The sequence below is a fragment of the Podarcis vaucheri genome (assembly GCF_965113315.1).
Source record: "Podarcis vaucheri genome assembly, chromosome: 3".
Classification (NCBI taxonomy): Eukaryota; Metazoa; Chordata; class Lepidosauria; order Squamata; family Lacertidae; genus Podarcis; species Podarcis vaucheri.
This window is the reverse complement of record NC_138761.1, coordinates 67,597,960-67,620,430: the sequence shown is the minus strand read 5'-3', so window position 1 is coordinate 67,620,430 and position 22,471 is coordinate 67,597,960. Positions and strand designations below refer to the sequence as shown.

General features: G+C 41.7%; 1 protein-coding gene and 1 long non-coding RNA gene across 7 annotated transcripts in view; one reads left to right on the top strand and one right to left on the bottom strand.

Annotated features, from left to right (window-relative positions):
- The window catches only part of THEMIS (thymocyte selection associated), a 61,489-nt gene that overhangs the window by 3,757 nt on the left and 35,261 nt on the right, over positions 1–22,471 (bottom strand). Inside the window, exon 5 of the mRNA XM_082216113.1 lies at positions 1,276–1,429. Within this exon, the coding sequence (XP_082072239.1) occupies positions 1,276–1,429 (154 nt within the window). The remainder of the gene's footprint in view (positions 1–1,275; positions 1,430–22,471) is intronic.
- LOC309528593 overlaps positions 10,145–22,471 on the top strand; it is a 61,676-nt gene continuing 49,349 nt past the window's right edge. For 2 of the 6 annotated variants that reach the window (XR_014217811.1, XR_014217814.1), the window contains exons 1-2: positions 10,145–10,238; positions 12,907–13,012. This is a non-coding gene — a long non-coding RNA (uncharacterized lncRNA). Of the gene's footprint in view, positions 10,239–10,790; positions 10,864–12,906; positions 13,013–22,471 lie in introns of those variants that run through there. The other 4 variants (XR_014217812.1, XR_014217813.1, XR_014217815.1 and 1 more) reach the window with 3 other exon arrangements.

The following is a 22,471-nucleotide window of genomic DNA, read 5'->3' as shown; positions in this document are numbered from 1 at the left end:
ATTATTACTTTCTGAACCGTATATATTTATTCACAGCATTTTTTGTGATTGGAAACAGGACTCCCATTGGAATCCATGGCAAAATGGTGAAAGGAGTTGGGTTTTACCCACCCAGCAAGCTCAGTCTTGAAACCTTGTCATTTCTTATCCTTAAAGATGACAGTATGTAGTGGGTAAAGACCAGGTAAAGATCTGGTACATCAAAGGATAAAGTGACTTCCACATTCGTTCCTGATCTTGCTTCCTTTGTGAATCTGCTCTCAAGGAAGCGACTCTTTTGTAAACACTGATCCCACTCATATGTGGGAGTTATTTCTAGTAAGTAAGCAAGCATGGTTTGTAACCTTAATATTGTAACACAGGTTGTATATCAACAGCAATGACTGGGGCCTTCAATTTGGCAACATGGCACATTCAGACACTCCCCTTGTCATCTGTCATGCCCCCTACTTCTCTCAGGTTTTTTTAAATGTGTTTCTTGGTTTTTGTTGTTGTTTGCTGCTTGTGAGAGGATGCTTTTTTGTATGTGTTTTGTTTGTTTGGGACAGTAAGTATTTTACCTGGGGGGGGGGGGTTGGGGGGGGAGGTGTTCTGAGCATAGCCATTTTTTCTTCCATAAAATGGCCATTTTGAGGAGCTCACAACAGATTCTTAGGTTTCCAGATGTACCCCCGGGCACCAATATGTTGAGGAGCCCAGAATTATGATGTACCAGACACAGGCACCCTGTTGTAATTCCAGGAAGCCATATATGGCTGAGAGCTGCTGTTCTGTCAGGATTAGCTTTCTGCTTTCCCATTTGTAGAACATAAGAGAGAGGTCTATAGTAAGCATCTCTGAGAAGCACTTTAAAAGTTTGAAACAATATAAACGTTAAGCATATTTTTGGAAATAAAAAGTGTAAACTGAAGACATCTTTATAGTTTTAACACAATAACATACTTTTTTTTATTAATATCAAGGCTGAGCAACAGTGGTGGGGGGAAATGGAGCCTCAAATTAAATATAATAAAGGTCCATCTGTTGTGAGTAACACTGACTATTCTTGTTGCAGTATGAAAGTGACTTTAATTCAATGCTGCTGCTGAATGATCAGATGTATCTGTGGCAGACACATGAGTGGGAATCTGAAGGGACCCTTGGGGTCCCTTCTAACACTATGATTCTCTAGAGTTCTGTATTTTCTGTGCTTTTATACAGATCCAGTGGTTCCAGGTGAAATCATGCAAGGTATCTGTGAACAGCATGCATCTCTCAGAACTTGGGTCAACTGACCTTTAGCCATCCTGTTCTCTGCAGATGTAGCTGTCTGCGCCATCTCCTCCTTGTTCTCCTGCTGCTCCAAATCACTTTGACAACTCAACTGTAGTCCTGAAACAGCAGCAGATTGATCTGAGGGCCGTTTCTTGGTGGCATCTACATAAACATCCTGAAATTACATCAGACAGCAAGATTGATTTATGCGTAAATTGTTAGTCAAAACGTAAAGCTTCTCAACAATGAGGAAGAACCATGACTGCATGTTAGGTAATTTGCTGCAAGTTTGACAGAAGTATCTTCTGTTTGCCAAAGGAAATTATAAATCCTACATTTACTTAGTTACTTATTTTATAACACACACACACACCTTTGAGGTATATAAAGCTACATTAAAGGTAAAGGTACCCCTGACCATTAGGTCCAGTCGCGGATGACTCTGGGGTTGCGGCACTCATTTCGCTCTGTAGGTTGAGGGAGCCGGCGTTTGTCCGCACACAGCTTCTGGGTCATGTGGCCAGCATGACTAAACTGTTTTTGGCGAACCAGAGCAGTGCACAGAAACACCTTTTACCTTCCCACCAGAGCGGTACCTATTTATCTACTTGCACTTTGACGTGCTTTCGAACTGCTAGGTGGGCAGGAGCAGGGATTGAGCAATTGGAGCTCACCCTGTCACGGGGATTTGAACCGCCGACCTTCTGATCGGCAAGTCCTAGGCTCAATGGTTTAAACAACAGCACCACCCGTGTCCCTAAAGCTACATTACTTTAATATGATTGAAGTATCAAGGAACATATCTGGTCATATTTCGTGTATGCTATATTTGTATGTACATACACAACACAGAGAGACACATACCTGTGTGTTCCATATATGTATGATATAACATCTCTCTCTTTTCATATAGAAAAATAGGTATATATAACCCATTGCTTGTTGCAGGAAAATTGAATGTCAGATTATCCTCAACTTGTTCAGTCACAGCTTGAAGAGCTCCAGAAAGTGAGATCTCTCGAGCCCTTTAGAATAATTGGATAGTATCCAACTAAGTTTTGTTCAGAGTAGACCCACTGAAATGAATATAAGTTAGGGACATTCATTTCAGTGGGTCTCCTCTGAGTAAAACTTAGTGAAATACTACCCATTTGGATGCATTGTCGAACTGCTGTGACCATTAAGATGTTTCTCCTACTATTCAACTGAAATCTACCTTGCTATAACCTAGGCTGATTAGATCAAGTCCTATATACTTGGGTAGCAGAGGACAACTCTCTGCCCTCTTCTGCGTGATCAGTGGCACTGCAATGCCAGATTAAGGGATGTGGGTCCAGGACTCCATGCTGCCCGGGGCCCTCCCAAAAAACTCCTGCCACTTCTACCTAAATATCAAGTAGCTAAGGGTTCTACCATCACCACCGTCCCATGCTTCCACCCCTCACCTACCACAACCACCACCAATATGCGTTGCTATAACCTAGGCTGATTAGATCAAGTCCTATACACTTGGGTAGCAGAGGACAACTCTCTGCCCTCTTCTGTGTGACCAGTGGCACTGCAAGGCCAGATTAAGGGAGCAGGGAGCAGCAAAAATTTTTTTAATATGTAGGGAGATGAGGCTAGGAAGCCAAACTTAGGTGTAATCATTGGCCACCTTGTTTTTAAGGTAAAAGTGAAGGATTGAGCAGTCAGGCAGCCATACATGCTTCTAAGGAGTAGAATTCTCAGACCTAATGGGTATAATTTATAAGACCAGCTACTGCATACATATGCACCCTCAGGGCTAATATCTGCTTGAACGAACTGGATAAAAATATCAGTTATAAAAACTCATAGTGTCTATACAGCCTGAGACCTCTGCATACTTGCTGTCTTGTTTCCTAATTGCTTACATGATTACAGTGCACTCACAAGCCTCTCACAAACAACTTCTGCATCTTGATCAAATATTTGGGAACAAAAGTTCTATGTCATTGAGAACAGAAGCTAAACTTTCATTCTCCTCTTCTGATTCTTTTAAAGTTGCCTTTCCTTCTTAGTAATCAACACAGCATGAAGCATATTTCTGATTTTGAACTGTCCTCAAATAAATTGCAAATAAAGCTTTATTTTAATAAAGATACCAAATGGGAAATTTCCCAGCTCTGAAAAATGTGCATAAATACTGTGATAATGTTATCAATCTGGTCAATCCTTTTATTCTTTTACAGCCTCTTTCAGAAAACGTTTCCCAAGGGCATTTTGCAAATAAAATAACATCTAAAAAGGGCTTCAATAGTTGAGAGTAAGTCATGTTAGATTTTAAGTTCAACTTATACAGTGGTACCTCGGGTTACATACTCTTCAGATTACATACGCTTCAGGTTACAGACTCCGCTAACCCAGAAATATTACCTCAGGTTAAGAACTTTGCTTCAGGATGATATGCATATTTGGGAGATTACAATGTACAGTCATGTACATTGGTAGTCATATTTAGAGTAGATCCACTGAAACCAATGAACTTAAGTTAACATTGGTTAACACTGGGTATCACCTGTTAAAAACACTAAAAATCTAGGTCACCACTGAGTTAATGGGCTTAAACATGCTCAACTTATCACCCAAAAGTGTATTGCTGAGCTCTTTACAGTCAGTTCAGATGTGGGCTGTGCAGAGGAAATGTGTACAAAACATTGGAAAATCCATGCCATGTATGACTTGGTAACACGGGGCTCTCTTGGCTGATAGATTGAGAAAATCCAAATCTATATGCATCTACTGGGTAATCAAACCATGTTTTATCAATCCATTTAGTCATCATTTCCATAACGCATGTGTCAACGCTAATGCACTCACAGATTTCCTTCATGGTCAGGCCACTGAGTTGACATGAAACTGAGGAACCAGATCTATTTATTTTACCCAACAAATGTGAGCATATTGAAATAAATGAAACAGCCTTTGGATACATTTCAAAGCACCTATGCTTGCAGGAACCAAAGCCCCATAGTTTGCTTAGCTTCCTGTATTATTTGTTGAAGTAAAATACTAAGCACATAGACTATAATACTATGTTGTCTACACAGAGCCTTTCCTTGGTTACAGAATGAAACTTGAAACTCCTCTACACACATATTAAAGCAGCAGTGCTGTGTATTTGGGCATGTAGAAGAACATCTCAAATTGCTTTTAAAAAAATTAAAATCGTTCTCAACCTCTGGGAGGATTCTTCCAGAAAAGGGTCTGGATTTCAAGAATTAGGATTTGTGGTCATTTATCTGACAGGCCTGCAGAGCAATAAAGAAAGCCAAGATGAAATCAAGTTAAAGGATTGCCGCCAAAACAGTTTTACCTCAACACTTGTATCTTTTCTTTAAAAAAGAACACAAAAAACCCTTCGAGCATCACTAAATCTGCAGGAGGCAGTGCACCACGCTATAAAGATAAAGTTGCTTTTGACCACATCGTACCTCAGGAAGTCAGAGATGATACATTAAATAAAACAGACCTTTTTATTGGAAACTAAGACAAGGATCAGAAGCTGGGGAAACATAGCAGTCAGTAAGCTTGGATGTTGTACCTTTCTGCAGAAGTTTGGTCTCAAATAAAAGCATAGGCTATGTTTCCCACATTTTGCTTATGGGAATATTCAAGGCATTGCTTTTTCCCATATAGTAAAAGATGTAGAAAAACAAGGTGTTTTCTTCAGACAAATAATAATTAAAAAACCCCATATTCCCACAGAGATCCCAGGTTTCCCTTTTTTAAAAAAAAAATCCTGGGCCGTCCACTCCTATTTAACTTTTTCCTTTCCCTTAAAGATGTCTGTTGAGTACAAATGCTGACATTATATAAGTAACGTTAAACCAGGCTTGCAAGGTCTTGGATGTGTCCCGTAATATTAGCAATAAAATTAAAGCTCTTCTGAGAGAAATCACGTTATAAATTATTGAAGGCCTTTCTCAGGCTCTAGAGCCTACACAGTTCTTCATAGAATTAAATGGTTTAGTTATACATATTAAGTTGTACAAATAGCCAGGGAGCTCCTGCATATAAAGATGAAGAGCCCAAACTATTGCTTAAACTATATTGCAAAAGAGTGAAGGCAGTGGCTGCACAGGTATGTAATACTTTACCATGGTGTAGTGTTACAAGAACAAGCCTAACCTTTCCTCGCCCCCAACTCATAAGCACCTACTGTTCCTCTCATTCACTGGCAAAATTGCAAGGAGGGAATTAGAATATTTCATTTTTGTTTTAGATAACAGCTTAGCATGTTGTCGGAACCCTAAACTATGGTAAATCTTAACAAAGATTAGCGAAAGCAAGGCATGAACTATTATTTGAGGTTAGCTTGCTTGAATTAACCCAGTTTGTGTGGGTTCAAAGGACATGGCCAACTTTGGTTACTCAGAAACAGTTTTTGAATTCCCCTTGATAGCTGTGCCAGAAGGCAGTGTATGAGCTAGGTTTGTTCTTGTGATGCTGAACCATCTGTTCTTAACCTGAAACTGTTCTTAACCTGAAGCACCACTTTAGCTAATGGGGCCTCCTGCTGCCACTGCACCGCCACTGCACGATTTCTGTTCTCATCCTGAAGCAAAGTTCTTGACCCAAGGTACTATTTCTGGGTTAGCGGAGTCTGTAACCTGAAGCGTATGTAATCTGAAGCATATGTAACCCAAGGTACCACTGTATATGTAACATTCAACATGTGTGGAGTCTGAGTACCTGTCTACACAATAGCTGAGTGGTACAAATCAACAATTGTACATTATTTTGCATGAACGCTTGTACATGCATAGAGACAGCTTTTACCTGAATTCAGTGCAACGTGTGAACAAACCTATTGCATCACATCCAATGCTTGCTGCAAAAGGTATGCTAAGGGTTCCTACAACAATAATGTCTGCCTCCCTTCCTGCCAATTGGCCTGAAATGCTACCTGTCATCCAGTGCAAACATACACTTTGCAACTCATGTTACTGGCTGATGGGTAGGAATGTACATTAGTACATATCTATAATAAAATCTAGTTGTAGCCTAAAAATAAAAAGGGGTGTGTATTGACTGGCTTTTAATTTAAAAACCGAGGGAATTCCAGAATTCTCAAATGATTATAACATTTTATTTTCTCAAATTATTATAACAGATCATTATTATAACACTTTATATATAGCAAAAAGTAAGTGGATGATCAAGCTTAAGGGATTTTATTTTTTTATTTTTTTGGTATAACAGTAACTGCACCACAATGTGCAAAACATATAAGGAATTATATGGCAAGGAACATGCCACAATTCTTCTTCCTAATACACACACCACGAGTGCATACACACACTACAAGAGGAGAGACAGTATACTTTGATGAAGTTGCACATTGCTAGACAGAACGTTACATTGTTATATGGTTGCAAACTACTCTAGTGAAGAAAATGGCCCATTTATTGGAGTAATCAGTGCTGGGCATTGCACTACAACTTCTGCCGTACATTTATTATAGTTACCCAAGCTACGAGATACAGATCATAAACCTCTAACTGCAATCTTTAAAGAGATCCTAGAGAGCTCTTTCTGATGCCTTCAGAAATTCGGGGAGCGGGGGGACAAAGAGATGTTGGCATTAACTGTTGCCAATTATCCACCTGTCCTGTGGATGTTTAGTTGTCTTATACTTTCAAGCACAGTATTGCCCACATTGACTAGCACTGACTTTGCAGGGCACCAGGCAGGAGTCTTTTGCAGCCCCACCTGGAGATACCAAAGACAGGAGTTTCTTGTAAGCAAGCAAAGTACTGGTAAGTGCCCCACCACTTAGCTGCATCCCTTTCTGAGAATCTTCCATGTGGCAAATGTGTACAGTGGTACCTCGGGTTAAGAACTTAATTCGTTCTGGAGGTCTCTTCTTAACCTGAAACTGTTCTTAACCTGAAGCACCACTTTAGCTAATGGGTCCTCCTGCTGCCGCTGCGTTGCCACTGCACGATTTCTGTTCTCATCCTGAAGCAAAGTTCTTAAGCTGAGGTAATATTTCTGGGTTAGCAGAGTCTGTAACCTGAAGCGTATGTAACCTGAAGCATATGTAACCCGAGGTACCACTGTACTTATAAAAGCAACAATTCACTACCAGAGTTGTGATGCTGCTACTACTACTACTGTGACTACAACCACAATTAAAAAACACTATATCTTCTAGTAATGGCAGAGGGACAATGACTTAGGGATCTTACTTAGACCGTGTACACATTACCAGCTTAAAACGCAGCGTGGAGTTTCCCACCAACACTACTGATTTTCAAGTCACATTTGCATATTGCTGCATACATCTGTATGGTTAAGGTGTGTTTACAAGTCACCCACCGTGTGTCCACACCAGTGGGTAGACAGCAGGTATAGACAGCAGGTGTTAGGTATCTTCATAGAGCCTATGTTTTCAAATCAGACTGAAGCTAGTTTCAGGGGAAGCACATCAAAACACGGGATTTCTCAAAAAACCCTACAGGATAGATGTGGACCACACCTAATATCGTGTGTCCATGGCTTCTCAAGCCAGCGGTAGCAAAGCATTGGATGCAGAGTAAACAGGAGGGTGCACACACAGCCTTGGAAACAGGATTGGGACACAATCTATTATTGAAATAATATATGCCACCAATTTTCTCTCCTACTTTTTTAAAAAAGCAAGTAGCAAATTGGTGATAGACAGAAGCTAGACTTTGGTCCAAAGTAGTTTGACAGAAGCTAGACTTTGGTCCAAAGGAGCCCTTCTCCCATTTTCTGCCTGCCCATGCCTTAAGATCTGTTGGTGAGGCTTTCCTTGCAACCCCAACATTGAGCTTAGTGTTGAAGTGGAGAAGAGCCTTTTCAGTTGAGGTTCCCTCCCATTAGCTTCAGTGGGAGAGGGAAAATCTGAACATTGCTGGCCAGGCTCTGTAGCCTACAACTATTCTGCTCACATCACTGGAACTGAGCATAGGATATGGTGTAACTCAACAACCAATAAAAGCACACCCCACGCATATGATTTCTAAACGGAAACATTGGGTGCACATCATGGGGCTAAATGTCTTTGGCCTCCTAAAAACTCACAAGACAGAACTTCATAAAGGGCACTTTATAAATAAATAACTTTATAAATGGAACACTTGATAAAACATTTGCCTCCTGGGGATGCAAGCACATTGCTAATGTCTCTTCCTAGACATTACCCTCACCCTCACCTTGGGACTCCAAACACAAATGCATGCTGTGTGTGTTGCCATGCAAGGGTGTGTTTTGGGGTATGTGCTCCCATTCTTGGCTTCTGCCATATATCAGGGCACAGCCTCCTTCCTGATTGGTAGGATGTGTTGATGTTTCCAGGGACATTGGGTGTGGGTGTGAATTTTACACTTTTTTTGTACCCCGCACCCACCCTTTTGGGCTGAGCATGCCTTAGGCACAGTGGCTATTTTGCTGGCATAGCAGTGGCGTATGTTTCATATCACTGTACTGTGTAATATGGATTTCTCTGCCCCTTAACATGGTCAGATACAACTTTGACAGAGAGGATTTTCACACTTCCCAAGTCTAGGTCCACAAGATTCATATGCCCGGCTCAAATTTCACTATTCAAACCTTAGGAAATCCATTTATCCAGCATTTTGTTCCTCTGCTATCAGCCACCAGCCTTTAAAACTGGCATAATTGTGATCCATACTTATGTTGTTTCCCCCATGGAGAGGTAAGACCTTAGCAAGAAACCAGGATTTTGCTCAAAAGCATCTCTTTGCTATGAATCGGATGTCTGCATGGCTATCCATAATTGATGTTCACAGCCATTTAAGATAAATGCCTTTAAAATATAAAATTAGAAGGAGCTGGGAACCTTTGAGACTTCACAGGGTGCTATTAATAAACTAGACAGCGAGTCAAGGCTGATTTGTTCCACTCTGGAAAAGATAATGATTTTTTGATTGTTACTTATTTTATGCCACAGTGGCCTTCCTGCTTAAGCTGTCAACAAGCCCAGCTATACTGCACACCAGAGTAATATCTTGCAAGGGTATTACATAACTACAGTTATACAAACTGACAGGGTCCATAGTTTTGCCCAGAAACTTTAAATGCACTGCCCCAGCATGCAGATCCCAACTGAGTCCCCTGGGCAATGTGGAATAAGGAATTATAGGTTTCTTAAAGTCTTCCAAATGGCCAGTGACAATGAAAGGAATCTTCATGCAGCCTTGTTAGCATACAAGGCGGCAAGTAGTGCTTCACATTCTTTATTTTCCTGAAGAACTTGGAAGGTACGTATAATAAAATGTGCATGAATATTTTTTAGCATCAAGTGCCTATTAGTCATGCCTAAAGAGGAGGTTCAACAAGAGTCCAAGGTGATAATCTCAGAGAAAGCAACACAGTTATGACAACGCAGCAGCTACGTTGGGGCTAAAGTAAATAATGTGTTGTAGCTTAAACCTGCTCTACCTTTTCATTTGGGAAGAGTTTAGCAAGCACAGTCGGCGTGTGGGTGGGTTGCAGGCGCTGAAATGGAGGTATAATTTGAGTGTGGTAGTTACGGTGCCCATTTTACATTCCACATAGCACATTTTTCATTAGACGATTAGGACGGCAGTTTTTGAAGAAGACAACCATAAAAAGATTGTGGATAAAACTTTATTTAAACTTATTACTATCTCATGATGAGTTTCAAAAAAAAAATTGCCTCAGTCCAGATGGTCAGATGTACTTACTCAGAGTGGCTGGGGAAACCCAGCCAGATGGGTGGGGTATACATGATAAATTATTGTTATTATTATTATTCCATGCAAACCCAACCTGCCTGGACTGCCTTGGGACTTTAAATGGGGGGAGGTGCATTGTGGGAAAGGCAGGCAGAGTTGCCTCATTCTGTTGTGAATAGAGAAGCCTGACTAAATTTAGGAGCCTCCTTGGCTGCAAGAAACTACTAAGCCATGGCAAATACCTTCACCAAGAAAATGTTGAGCTTTTAAAAAGTAGGTGAATTATTCCCCACAAGACACATTTAGATAAGCTAATGTATTTTCAACTTGTTCAGTAGGTGGAATTCTGTTGTGATTTTTTTCCTGAGGCAAAGTCTAGTCTACCACACCTGAACAGAGTCAGCTAGCATTCCAGGTGCCTTGCTTACATCTTAATTCAAGCATAATTCACTAAAACCAATACTTTCCACCTAATGAAAAATAGGGTCATCTGAGGAGGAAATCCAGATTCTCATATGCACTATTGACCTTTATTTTCCAAAATGTAATTGGGGAGAGGGGCCTATTACCTGGTAAAGTGATAAAATGTTCCATTTTGTAGATTTCCATTTTTAAAAATGCCTATTGTGTACTAAAATGCTATGTAACACACAAATGCTTTGTAAATAAACAGGGAAAGGGTGGTGCTAGGGAAACATACTTTATTAATTATTTGCTATCTTCAGGGCAATGCCGTGGAAACCACTAGATGTCTCTGTTTCCTGTTTTATGCATTACACTTGAAAATTAATACAGCTAAGATATTCCATTTTAAACTCCTCATTTCAAGGGTCCGTAACTCAGAGTAAAAATTCACTGCAGGCAACGACTTGTCATAAAAAGATCCAATCTAAGAGAGGTATTTATTTTCTTCTACTCCTCCTCCTCTGTACATTTGAAAATATGCGGCTCTGCATAACAGCAGTACTAAATTGTTAACTAGATTCAAGTTTGTCTCTGGGCACTGGTAGATGAAATAGCCGACAAATAATGCAGATTTTAAAAAAACCAAAACCCTAATCCCATGTGAAGAGAAAGTATAAAAAGAGGGGAAAGAGAAGGAATTGTTTACAGGAACAACTTCAGAAGGGGGATGATGATATTGCATTTAGCTTCCAGAAGCATTTTGAATTCATGTTACACCTCTTTCTTCCCTCCCCCCATCTCATGGTGCAAATCAGAAACAAAATATTTCACGTAATCCTCCCTCTCCAACACAAAGTGCAGCGAACATTTCTCCTGGATATTATAATGTAAGCCCATTTCTCACTTTTTATGAAATATTTTCAAAGTGACTCACAAATATTTTTAAAAAACAAAAGTGTCATTAAGATGAACAGAAAATAAAAATACACATGATACTAAAAACAACGTAACAAGAAATAATATCCATATATCCATGCAGACATTTCTCCACCATACTAAAACTGGCTCTTTTTCACAGAACTTTGTTTGGGACTCAGAACTTGTTTGTAAATTAAGTTCTCTGAATGTCCCCACTCCCTGAGGTTAGGTTTATTGTGACTTGGGAGAGGGTCTTTTCCTTTGTACAGTGGTACCTTGGGTTAAGAACTTAATTCGTTCCAGAGGTCACTTCTTAACCTGAAGCTGTTCTGAACCTGAAGAACCACTTTAGCTAATGGGGCCTCCCGCTGCTGCCGTGCCGCTGGAGCACGATTTCTGTTCTCATCCTGAAGCAAAGTTCTTAACCTGAGGTAATATTTCTGGGTCAGCGGAGTCTGTAACCTGAAGCGTATGTAACCCGAGGTACCACTGTACTACCATGACCTTGGACCACAGGAAGTCTGCCTGGCACCTGTTCACATATTTTTGAAGCCAGTAAGGCCAGCCCAAGATATTTTCCTTTCTAATTCGAAGGACAAAAATCCCATCCCCACCCAATTTGACTTCCAGAAACTGAATGGATTTGCAGCGGAATCTCACTTCAGCATTCTCCACAGGGCAAAGCAGTCTAGTTTTGGGCATGCAGGACAAGTGATGTGGCATTCCCAGCTCTGTCCTCCAACAAGGGCAATTGCCCAGAGGCTCAGGAGGGACAACTGGAGGTGCGAAGGCTGCCACCAGAGACTCTAGCACCTGCTGCCCAAGGTGATTCTCTGGGTGTGCCAACTTATTATTTATTTATATATACCCTGACCATCTGGCTGGGTTTCCCCAGCCCCTCTGGGATCTGGGTGGATCCCAAAAGAATATTAAAAGCACAGTAAAACATCAAATATTCAAAACTTCCCGAAACAGGGCTGCCTTCAGATGTCTTCTAAAAGTCAGATAGTTGTTTATTTCCTTGACATCTGATGGAAGGGTATCCCACAGGGTGGGTGCCACTACCGAGAAGGCCCTCTGCCTGCTTCCCTAGAATCTTTTTTCCTTTTTTATTTCCCCAAACTTTTAAAAACTCCAGTTGAACAGCTTTTTCTTTTTAATTCTGCAACTATCATTTGGTGTTTTTCTTGTTCTGTATGTGATTGCATATTTTTAACCATTTTACATGATAGGATATATCTATATTTATATAGGTATTTTTCACACCAGATTGGACTGTGTATCAAGGCTGAGTCACACATCTATGTTCATTGCTTGATAACTGCAAGCAGCAGCTGGAGATTCCGTATATGTAATATATTATCATATGTCAAATGCCACAGGGAGAATTTTCATCTCATCTCGTGTCATCTGAAATACAAAGTTCTGAAGTGGAGTCAGTTACAGCTGTTTCTGGCCATGCCTTCACCTTACAAGCACAGCTCCTTGGCTTTCATTATAATCAGAACTGTTCAAGCTTGGAGATGTATGCCCTGCTATCTTAAGTACTTTACATTTTTATAGCATGTTTTGTCTTCAGAACACCAGACTATTGACATTGACTAATGAATCTTCACAGAATCCCAGAGGAAGATGTGGCTGCAGATCATCGTCTTATTTTACAGGTGGGTGAACTGAAACACAGACTCTGCTTGTGTCAAGAAACGAGAGTGCCTGGAAGAAAGGTAGGATTCAGATATAGAGCTTACGTTAGCCCTATTCACAGGGAGATTGTGCAGGAAAGCTCTAGTTCTGCCTTCCCTACCCAGTCACCTTTTGTGAGTTCTGACTGTTTACATCAACGAAACCTCTTGTTCTTGTGAAGCTTTCTGCACATTTTGGCATCCAAAAATCCACTGAAAATTCTAGGTTGTAGAATAAGCTTTCCAGTCATGCAAAAGTACTTCTGGATCCAACCACACACATATATAGCCAAAGGAGAAATGAATAATATAACACAAGGCCAAACTCTTTCTTCAAGAGTTATGTTTCAGCCACCTGGGGCCAGAAATGGGTTTCTTTACATCCAGGGAAACCAACATGAAACTGCACCCCTAAGCCAGCCCAATAATTATGATGTAAAAGATTAACAGTTGTAATAAAATGAAACAACAAATACATTTACACAAGTCTTGATAAAGCACCATTAATGAATATTAAGGATTATTTTCAAGAGGTCTAAATTTGTCGCTGACTCTGGAATAGGGAAATTGGCAGTACCTGTTGTTTAAAGCTTTAAATTTCTAATGAAATTTCTGCAGTATTTAACTCACTCCCCTATTTTAGCATGAAATGCAATGATTGCCCATGACCACTAATAATATGTATAACATTAATCATGATTTTGGTACCTCTTTGAATCGTTGAGACGGCTAGAGCGTCGGTGGCGGATAACTCATTCCGAATCTGACCGGACACAGGTTAGAGCTCAACGTCGAGCCTACCAAGTGGCGATAGCGACGGCGAAGAAGAATTTCTTCACCGCCTCTATTGCATCTGCAGAAAACAGCAGCAGGAGACTTTTTCAGGTGGTTCACAATTTAGCGGAACCACCTGCAACATCGGGGCCCAGTACGGGCCACATGTTCTCCTGCAATGATTTTGCAAAGTTTTTTGCAGATAAAATCGCTCAGATTCGGGAAGAAGTAGACTCCACCATGGGAGCAGGGCCGGGGCGGGAGAGTGCTAGAGTTCTGTCTAGTCAAGTTGAGTGGGATCAATTCCAATCTGTTACCTCCGAGGATGTGGACAGGCTGCTTGGACGAGTGAAACCAACCACCTGTCTCCTGGATCCTTGCCCATCCTGGCTTATAAAAGCTAGCCGGGAAGGACTGGGCGATGGGCTTCGTGGGGTGGTGAATGCTTCCCTCCGTGAGGGAGCCTTCCCAGACCCGCTGAAAGAGGCGGTTATTAAACCGCTTCTTAAAAAACCATCTTTAGATGCGGCCACGATGGCCAACTATCGCCCAGTCTCAAATCTTCCATTCCTGGGCAAGGTGATTGAGCAAGCGGTTGCCGAACAACTCCAGGCACGCCTGGAAGAAGCGGACCATTTGGATCCCTTCCAGTTGGGATTCAGGCCTCATCATGGGACTGAAACTGCCTTGGTCGCACTGGTTGATGATCTCCGGCGGGCTAGGGACAAAGGTGAGAGCTGTTTCCTAGTTCTGCTGGATCTCTCAGCGGCGTTCGATACCATCGACCATAGCATCCTTCTGGACCGTCTTGAGGGGCTGGGAGCTGGGGGCACTTATACAGTGGTTCCGCTCCTTCCTCCTGGGCCGTGTTCAGAAAGTGGTGGTGGGGGATGAGTGTTCAGACCCCTGGGCTCTCACTTGTGGGGTGCCTCAGGGTTCTGTCCTCTCCCCCATGCTTTTCAACATCTACATGCGGCCGCTGGGAGAGATCATCAGGAGGTTTGGGCTGGGTGTTCATCAGTATGTGAATGATACCCAGCTCTACCTCTCTTTTAAATCAGAACCAGTGAAGGCAGTGAAGGTCCTGTGTGAGTGTCTGGAGGCGGTTGGAGGATGGATGGCGGCTAACAGATTGAGGTTGAATCCTGACAAGACAGAAGTACTGTTTTTGGGGGACAGGAGGCGGGCAGGTGTGGAGGATTCCCTGGTCCTGAATGGGGTAACTGTGCCCCTGAAGGACCAGGTGCGCAGCCTGGGAGTCATTTTGGACTCACAGCTGTCCATGGAGGCACAGGTCAAATCTGTGTCCAGGGCGGCTGTTTACCAGCTCCATCTGGTACGTAGGCTGAGACCCTATCTGCCTGCGGACTGTCTCACCAGAGGTGCATGCTCTGGTTATCTCCCGCTTGGACTACTGCAATGCACTCTACGTGGGGCTACCTTTGAAGGTGACTCGGAAACTACAACTAATCCAGAATGCGGCAGCTAGACTGGTGACTGGGAGCGGCCGCCGAGACCATATAACACCGGTCTTGAAAGACCTGCATTGGCTCCCAGTACGTTTCCGAGCACAATTCAAAGTGTTGGTGCTGACCTTTAAAGCCCTAAACGGCCTCGGTCCAGTATACCTGAAGGAGCGTCTCCACCCCCATCATTCTGCCCGGACGCTGAGGTCCAGCGCTGAGGGCCTTCTGGCGGTTCCCTCATTGCGAGAAGCAAAGCTACAGGGAACCAGGCAGAGGGCCTTCTCGGTAGTGGCGCCCACCCTGTGGAACGCCCTTCCAGCAGATGTCAAAGCGATAAACAACTACCTGACATTCAGGAGACATCTTAAGGCAGCCCTGTTCAGGGAAGTTTTTAACGTGTGATATTTTATTGTATTTTTGGTTTTTATGGAAGCTGCCCAGAGTGGCTGGGGAGGCCCAGCCAGATGGGCGGGGTATAAATAATAAATTATTATTATTATTATTATTATTATTATTATTATTATTAGGTGCCCAGGACTCTCATCCCACCCTAGTTCTGGCCCTGCAGCCCATAGAAAGGCGGACAGCAAAGGATCTGTATAAATCATATTGGGAAGGGTATTTCACTGTCCAAGTGCCACAGACAGTCAAAAAAGCTTTTTATCTCCACCCATTGACCTTCAGGTGGCAGGGAGACAATCAACAGGTGTCAGTACCTGAGCAGCATGGCGGTGCATGCTCAGATGGAAGAAGACTGGCCTTCATATATGCTGGACCCAAACAAATTTTAAGCCCTACATTTAAGGCCTTAGTTAAAGGCTAAAAGGGTTGTGTGATGCTGTTTTGTGAGTGGGAAACTGCAAACTGAAAATGCAAAATGGCATATTTATGATAATTTCTAGTAACACAGTAAAACTTAGGAACTAAAAGAGGAACACACACACCACATAGAAAGAGAAGTTTATGATGTGAATGCGCCTCCAGTGTTTCTCTGGGATACCATTTTAAAGTATTTATATTGCTGGCTGGGATCTGGCCTCTGATAAGAAAAAATTGATAGAGCAAGCAACAAGCTCAATAAAACTAGATCATTTTTTCCCTTGTACAAGGAATCACTAAAATGAAGAAGTATAATAGTTTCAGATAAACCTTTCAGCTAAACTTCTTTTGCTGCACTTTTCCATATTTCACAGAACAATACTAGATTCAAGATTTCTCATCTTGATGACTTTAGTTTGTGGTCCCAGCAGAAACCAATCCAGCTGAGTTTTGGATATATTTTCAAATTTTGATTGTTCAAAACACTGCAAAAAGGTGAAATTATTCAACACTGTTCCACTGGATGTGTTGCTGATTATTTTATCAACTTCACATTTTTTCCCCTCACATAAAAAGTAGCTCATCATTCATTCAACCTTTTTCCATTTTTTCTGATTATGCCCAATTTTAATATACCTATAAGGGACATAGAACAAATATATTGGGAATATATTATTCCTGAAGGAGTAATATCTTCTAGTTACAAGTAAACAAATGCATTTGTGTTTACTTATTACTAGAAAATATTACTCCTTTAGGAATAATATATTCCTTATTCAAAATTAAGAATGGCATTTCCAATAGTGCACAAACATGATTGTGAAAGTACTAGAAATAGTCATTAGTTTCTTTCCGCAAATTCTCCATTCTAGCTCTCTGCCTAACATGAAACTTTTCAGAGCTCGTTTTGATGTTATATAAAACTGTCCATTTCTTGTTCCAAAGAAACTGTTCTGCATATCACAGAGAAACTGAATATTACCCTGTGGTTATCAAAGGGATTTTAAACATTACATGATCAAAAGGAAAGTAGCTGATTAGCAAAGGGATACTTAATCCAACTTTGTCCAAGTTGGGTGTACATGGAGATGCCCACAAAGAAAGCCTGTATTTGAATAAAATTCATTGCTATAGGAGAGGGCAACTCCATGTCTGCTTTGGAAGACCCATGCCATAAGCAACACACAGATAATGTGATTAGAGAAATGCAGTGTCCCTATGCGTTCTGCTCATAGATGAGGAAGAGGAAACTTGGTTGTGTATGAATTGGAGCTCCATGTGTGCAGCTTTTGTCGTTTTCCAAATTATTCCCTATAGGATGGAGCTCCTATTACCAAAAGACTGTTTCTTCCTCCTTTGTGAAAGAATGACTAAAAGAGGAGGGCAGCACTAAACTTCAAACCAACAAATAATTAGGAAATTATAAAAAGGAGATAGAAAAAAATGTGTCATGTTTTTGGAGAAGCACGCTATACTATACCCTACATAACGGCTGCTCTGGAACTTTTACATGGAAGTTAATCCCCACCAGTAGGCCTTATTTCTTCTCATCCTAGTAATAGATGAGTGGGGTATAAATAATGTTGTTGTTGTTGTTGTTATTATTATTATTATTATTATTATTATTATTATTATTATTAGTGTGGGAGGGTTAAGAGATCTTATGCTGCAAACTCAGTTGACAATATCTGTTGGCATACAGTATTAAGAATTTAGGAGAGCACAAACTTTCCTTCCTTTCTTGTCAACCACGGCAAACTGATGGATAACTATAAAGTTACTATGAATTCTTTTTAGGTCTCTAATAGCACAAGTACAAGAAAATAAACTTAACAAGCTCTCTGTTCAGAGGCTTTTTCTATCTAACGTTGCATATCTTTTGCTTCTTCTAACACATGGAGCAAATGGTAAGTAGGACCACTCAAGCTTCTTGAGTATGTTTCCTCTGATAATCAGAAGCATGTTTTACACTTTTTATTACACATTTTTCTGGCTGACTGGTACTTAACTGCACCATGTTTTACGTTTTTGTAAGCTCTCTTCCTTGCTGTACTTATAAAGAGAAATGGCCCTGATTAACTGGCTAAGATAATCAAATGTCTGGCTCACTTCATTTTAATGCAAGCATCACTTGGGTATCTTCAACAGAAATGCCTGTTTCTATCCATTATAGTGTCACCTGCTGTACTAAGGGCACATTCCAGCTCCATATTAGTTAACACTGTATCTATGTTTCGCACATTAACCACACTATACTTCTAAGCACAGCACTGGTAAAAGATAATAGCAGCATAGGAAATAGAATCATATAGAATCATAGAACTGAAGAATTGAAAGGGATCCTGAGGATCATCTAGTCCAACCCCTTACAACGCAGGAATCCCAACTAGATCGTACATGACAGGTGGCCACCCAACCTCTGCTTAAAAGTCTCCAGCCAGATGGGCGGGGTACAAATAATAAAAAAATATATAAAAAATATGCAACGTTAGATAGAAAAAGCCTCTGAACAGAGAGCTTGTTAAGTTTATTTTCTTGTACTTGTGCTATTAGAGACCTAAAAAGAATTCATAGTAACTTTATAGTTATCCATCAATTTGCCGTGGTTAACAAGAAAGGAAGGAAAGTTTGTGCTCTCCTAAATTCTTAATACTGTATGCCAACAGATATTGTCCATCACCTCTCCTGGGAGTCTGTTCCACCACTGAACAGCTCTTATTGCCTGAAAGTTATTCCTGATGTTCTAGGAAGGAGCAACCAGCCTGCTCCTTTGCCACCTTCAGCTGTGGTGACCTGGAATTTATTTTAAACCATGTTGTGGTTTCATGGACAAGTTGTTTGCAAAACCACAAGTGAATTGCAAGATCTTGATCCAGATATTATGGGCTATTTGTAACACACACACACACACACACACACACACACACACACTTCATTTAAGTGCTGAGCTACACATTTAGTTTGGCCCTGAGTTATATGGATCATAGGTTCTAACATGAAACTCTAAAAAGAAAAGGGTGGTGGGAAGCAAAAGGAAGAGCTGGCTGTAGCAATTTTTAAAAAACAATATTATGTTAAGTGCAAAAGCATTAAATTTATATAAATGCTCTACCATTTTCATTTCCACCCTTCTGGCACTGATTAGTCCAATTGAAAAGATATATAGTTGAACTACACTGTTTGTAATTTTTAATCTAGAAACATCAAAACACTTAATTCTTAGAAATCACTGAATATTCTGCTTGATTTCACTGTGTAATATATGCAGTATCCTTATGGAAATCTTATAAAAATAAGCAGCTGAGAGACTAGGCTTTGTGTGAGAGAGAAAACACTTTTTTAAAGCATACACTTGAGAGCTGAAATATAGCAGAGCTACACTCATCATTGCCCTTCATAAGCCAGATCACATTATTGCTAGGAAGTTCCACCATTGATAGCACAAGTGTTAACAGCTTTGGTCTAAACCACTGTGCCTATGGCTTGCCGATCAGAAGGTCAGCAGTTCGAATCCCTGCAGCGGGGTGAGCTCCTGTTGCTTGGTCCCTGCTCCTGCCAACCTAGCAGTTTGAAAGCACGTCAACGTGCAAGTAGATAAATAGGTACCACTCTGGCGGGAAGGTAAACGGTGTTTCTGTGCGTGGCTCTGGTTCGCCAGAAGCAGCTTAGTCATGTTGGCCACATGACCCGGAAGTGTCTGCAGACAAATGCCGGCTCCCTCGGCCTATAGAGCGAGATGAGCGCCGCAACCCCAGAGTCGTTCGTGACTGGACTTAAGGGTCAGGGGTCCCTTTACCTTTTTACAGTGTGAAGACCCCAAACAGAAAGCAAAAGTGAGTAGAGGAACTGGACATTTCTCCTGTGGGAAGTTTCACAAACTGTTACTCACAGGAGATGTCCATTCATTTCCCCCTTTCCATATCATTACACTGGAAGTATTATTTGCTCTTATTTCCTTTTTCCGTGTTTCAAAACTCTGTAATAATTTCTATTCTAAAAAACAACAACAAAGCTTTATTCTGATACCTTGTATGTAACATTGGGTGGGGGGACAGCAGGGGAGCCAACAGGAAAGAATGAAATAATGAAATGTGATTCCAACATTTGTTTGCTATTACATGATATATTTTTGTGTTTGTATATTGTAAACCGTCCTGTGATCCTCGAAGGGCAGTATAGAAATTTAATTAATAATAATAATAATAATAATAATAATAATAATAATAATGACAACGCCACCTTTCAAAGTTGGTGCACAGGGATAGGATGAGATAAAAATCTGGCCCACTGGGCCAAAAAAGATTTGCTACCCCTGGATTATGAGAATGCATGCCAAATGTGGTTAACACATGACTTAGCAGATGCTGAACTACAATTCCCACCATCCCTGACATTTGGTCATGTTGGCTGGGGCTGCTGGGCATTGTAGTCCAACAGCATCTAGCAGGGCTAATGTAGCTGCAGGCCTTTTACACTCCTTCTGAATCAGTTTACAGCAGACACTCAGATACTTGTGACTGTGTATTTCCCATTGCTTTAAATCTGAGTACTGTATTGGCCGGAATATAAGCCGCACTTCTTCTTCCAAATTCTGACTGTGAAAAGTTAAAGTGTGGCTAATATTTGTGACCTTACAAAAAGCCTGATATCACTGCTGAAACAGACAAACAGTTAACCCTCCCTTAGCTCTTTAACTCCTGCTGGAGCCCTGGTGAACAGCGCTGGTGGGTGGCTGGCAGGCAGCTGCCGGTGCCACTGCCTCACACTTCCCACTGTGCACCTCCACTGTCATTTGGGGGGGTGCCCACCCGGTGCTTGGAACGGTGGGCAGTGGGACAGCGAGTGCTGGCGGGGGCTGCTGCGCCACTGCCACCATGCGATCCCCCTCTGCCTGCCCCGCCAGTGTTACTAGAGCGGGGGGGGGGAGCCTGCCTGGTGCAGTATGAAGTGGGCTGCGCACCCCCTGCAGAATGTCTCTTTATGCTCAGCCAGCCCCACCGCTGTTAGGGAGCATATAGGGTGCCCACCTGGCATGGAGGGGCAGCCAGTGGTGGGTTGTGGGTGCCTGGGTGGGCCGCCGCCACCACTGCCCTATGCAAACCTCCCCCAGCTGCACCGTGTAGGGCTGGCGCTCTGGGGGAGTGTCAGGGCGCTTTTGGCAGCCCCCATCATTTCCCTGTGCACCGTGCGGGTCCTCTAGGGCTGCAATTTTTTGCTTGGAATATTTGGTCACCACCATGTATTGTCTTATTTTCTTTTCCCCCTCTTGAATTTTAAAGGTGCAGCTTATATTCAGGCGCGGCTTATATTTGGGCCAGTATGTAAGTAAGAGCATTGGGTGGGAAGCTGATGAAGAACGTAGTACTGAAGGAGTGAAAGTTTAACCCCTTTCCTGGACACCATTTCCCCAGTGAAAACCACCCTTTAATTGTTTACTGACCCGTAGAGCAAACAAGCAGCCAACCAAACATACAAACAAACATATGTGTTCAAATGAACCATTTAACAAGGTTGCCATTTGTGTGAAGACGAGGTCTGCTTGCATGCAACACTCTAACAGACATTCTTAGGTTTGCAGGGAAGCCTCACCTCACAAGCCATAGCTTTGGGATTCAGCTCATAGAGAAAGTCAATGATCTCAATCCAGGTCCAGCCCAATCAAAACTCAACCATGCACAGTCCCACTTTGGCCTATTGTTCTCCTTTTAGATGATGTTACATCCAGCCAAAGTCCCCCCGGCCCCGGCCCCTGGAAGCATCTCAATCTTCAAGTAAGGCCAATAGTCTCTCAAAGAAACTGGTCTGAATATAGAATCACAGAATCATAGACGTTGGGAGGGACCCCGAGGGTCATCTAATCCAACGCCCTCCAATGCAGGAATCTCAACTAAAGTATACATGACAAATAGCCATCCAACCTCTGCTTAAACACTTTCAAGGAAGAAGAGTCCACCACCTCCTAAGGGAGTCTGTTGCACTGTCAAACACTGTTACTATCAGAAAATTATTCCTGGTGTTTCGTCAGAATCTCCTTTCTTGTAACTTGAATCTGTTCATTTGGGGTCTAGCCTCTGGAGCATGTGGAGCATCCACCCTCCATGTGACAGCAATATGATTCACTTATTGTTTGGGAATGTGCAAATTAGGTAGGTTTGCATTAATTTTTCAACCAAACAGAATTTCCCCCTCATCCCCATATCTCAGTAAGACTTAGGCTGGATCTACACAGACCTTTTAAACGTTCTTAGAATGATATTAGATATATCGCTCTAAAACGTCACAGGGCATACTGATAAATAAAAAAATGTTCCTACCTTGTTTTGTCAGTAACAACACAGTTTCCCTATTTCAGTGTCCTCTGTAGCACCCTCTGGTGTCACACTTTAATACTGCATTACAGTGGTACCTCAGGTTACATACGCTTCAGGTTACAGACTCCACT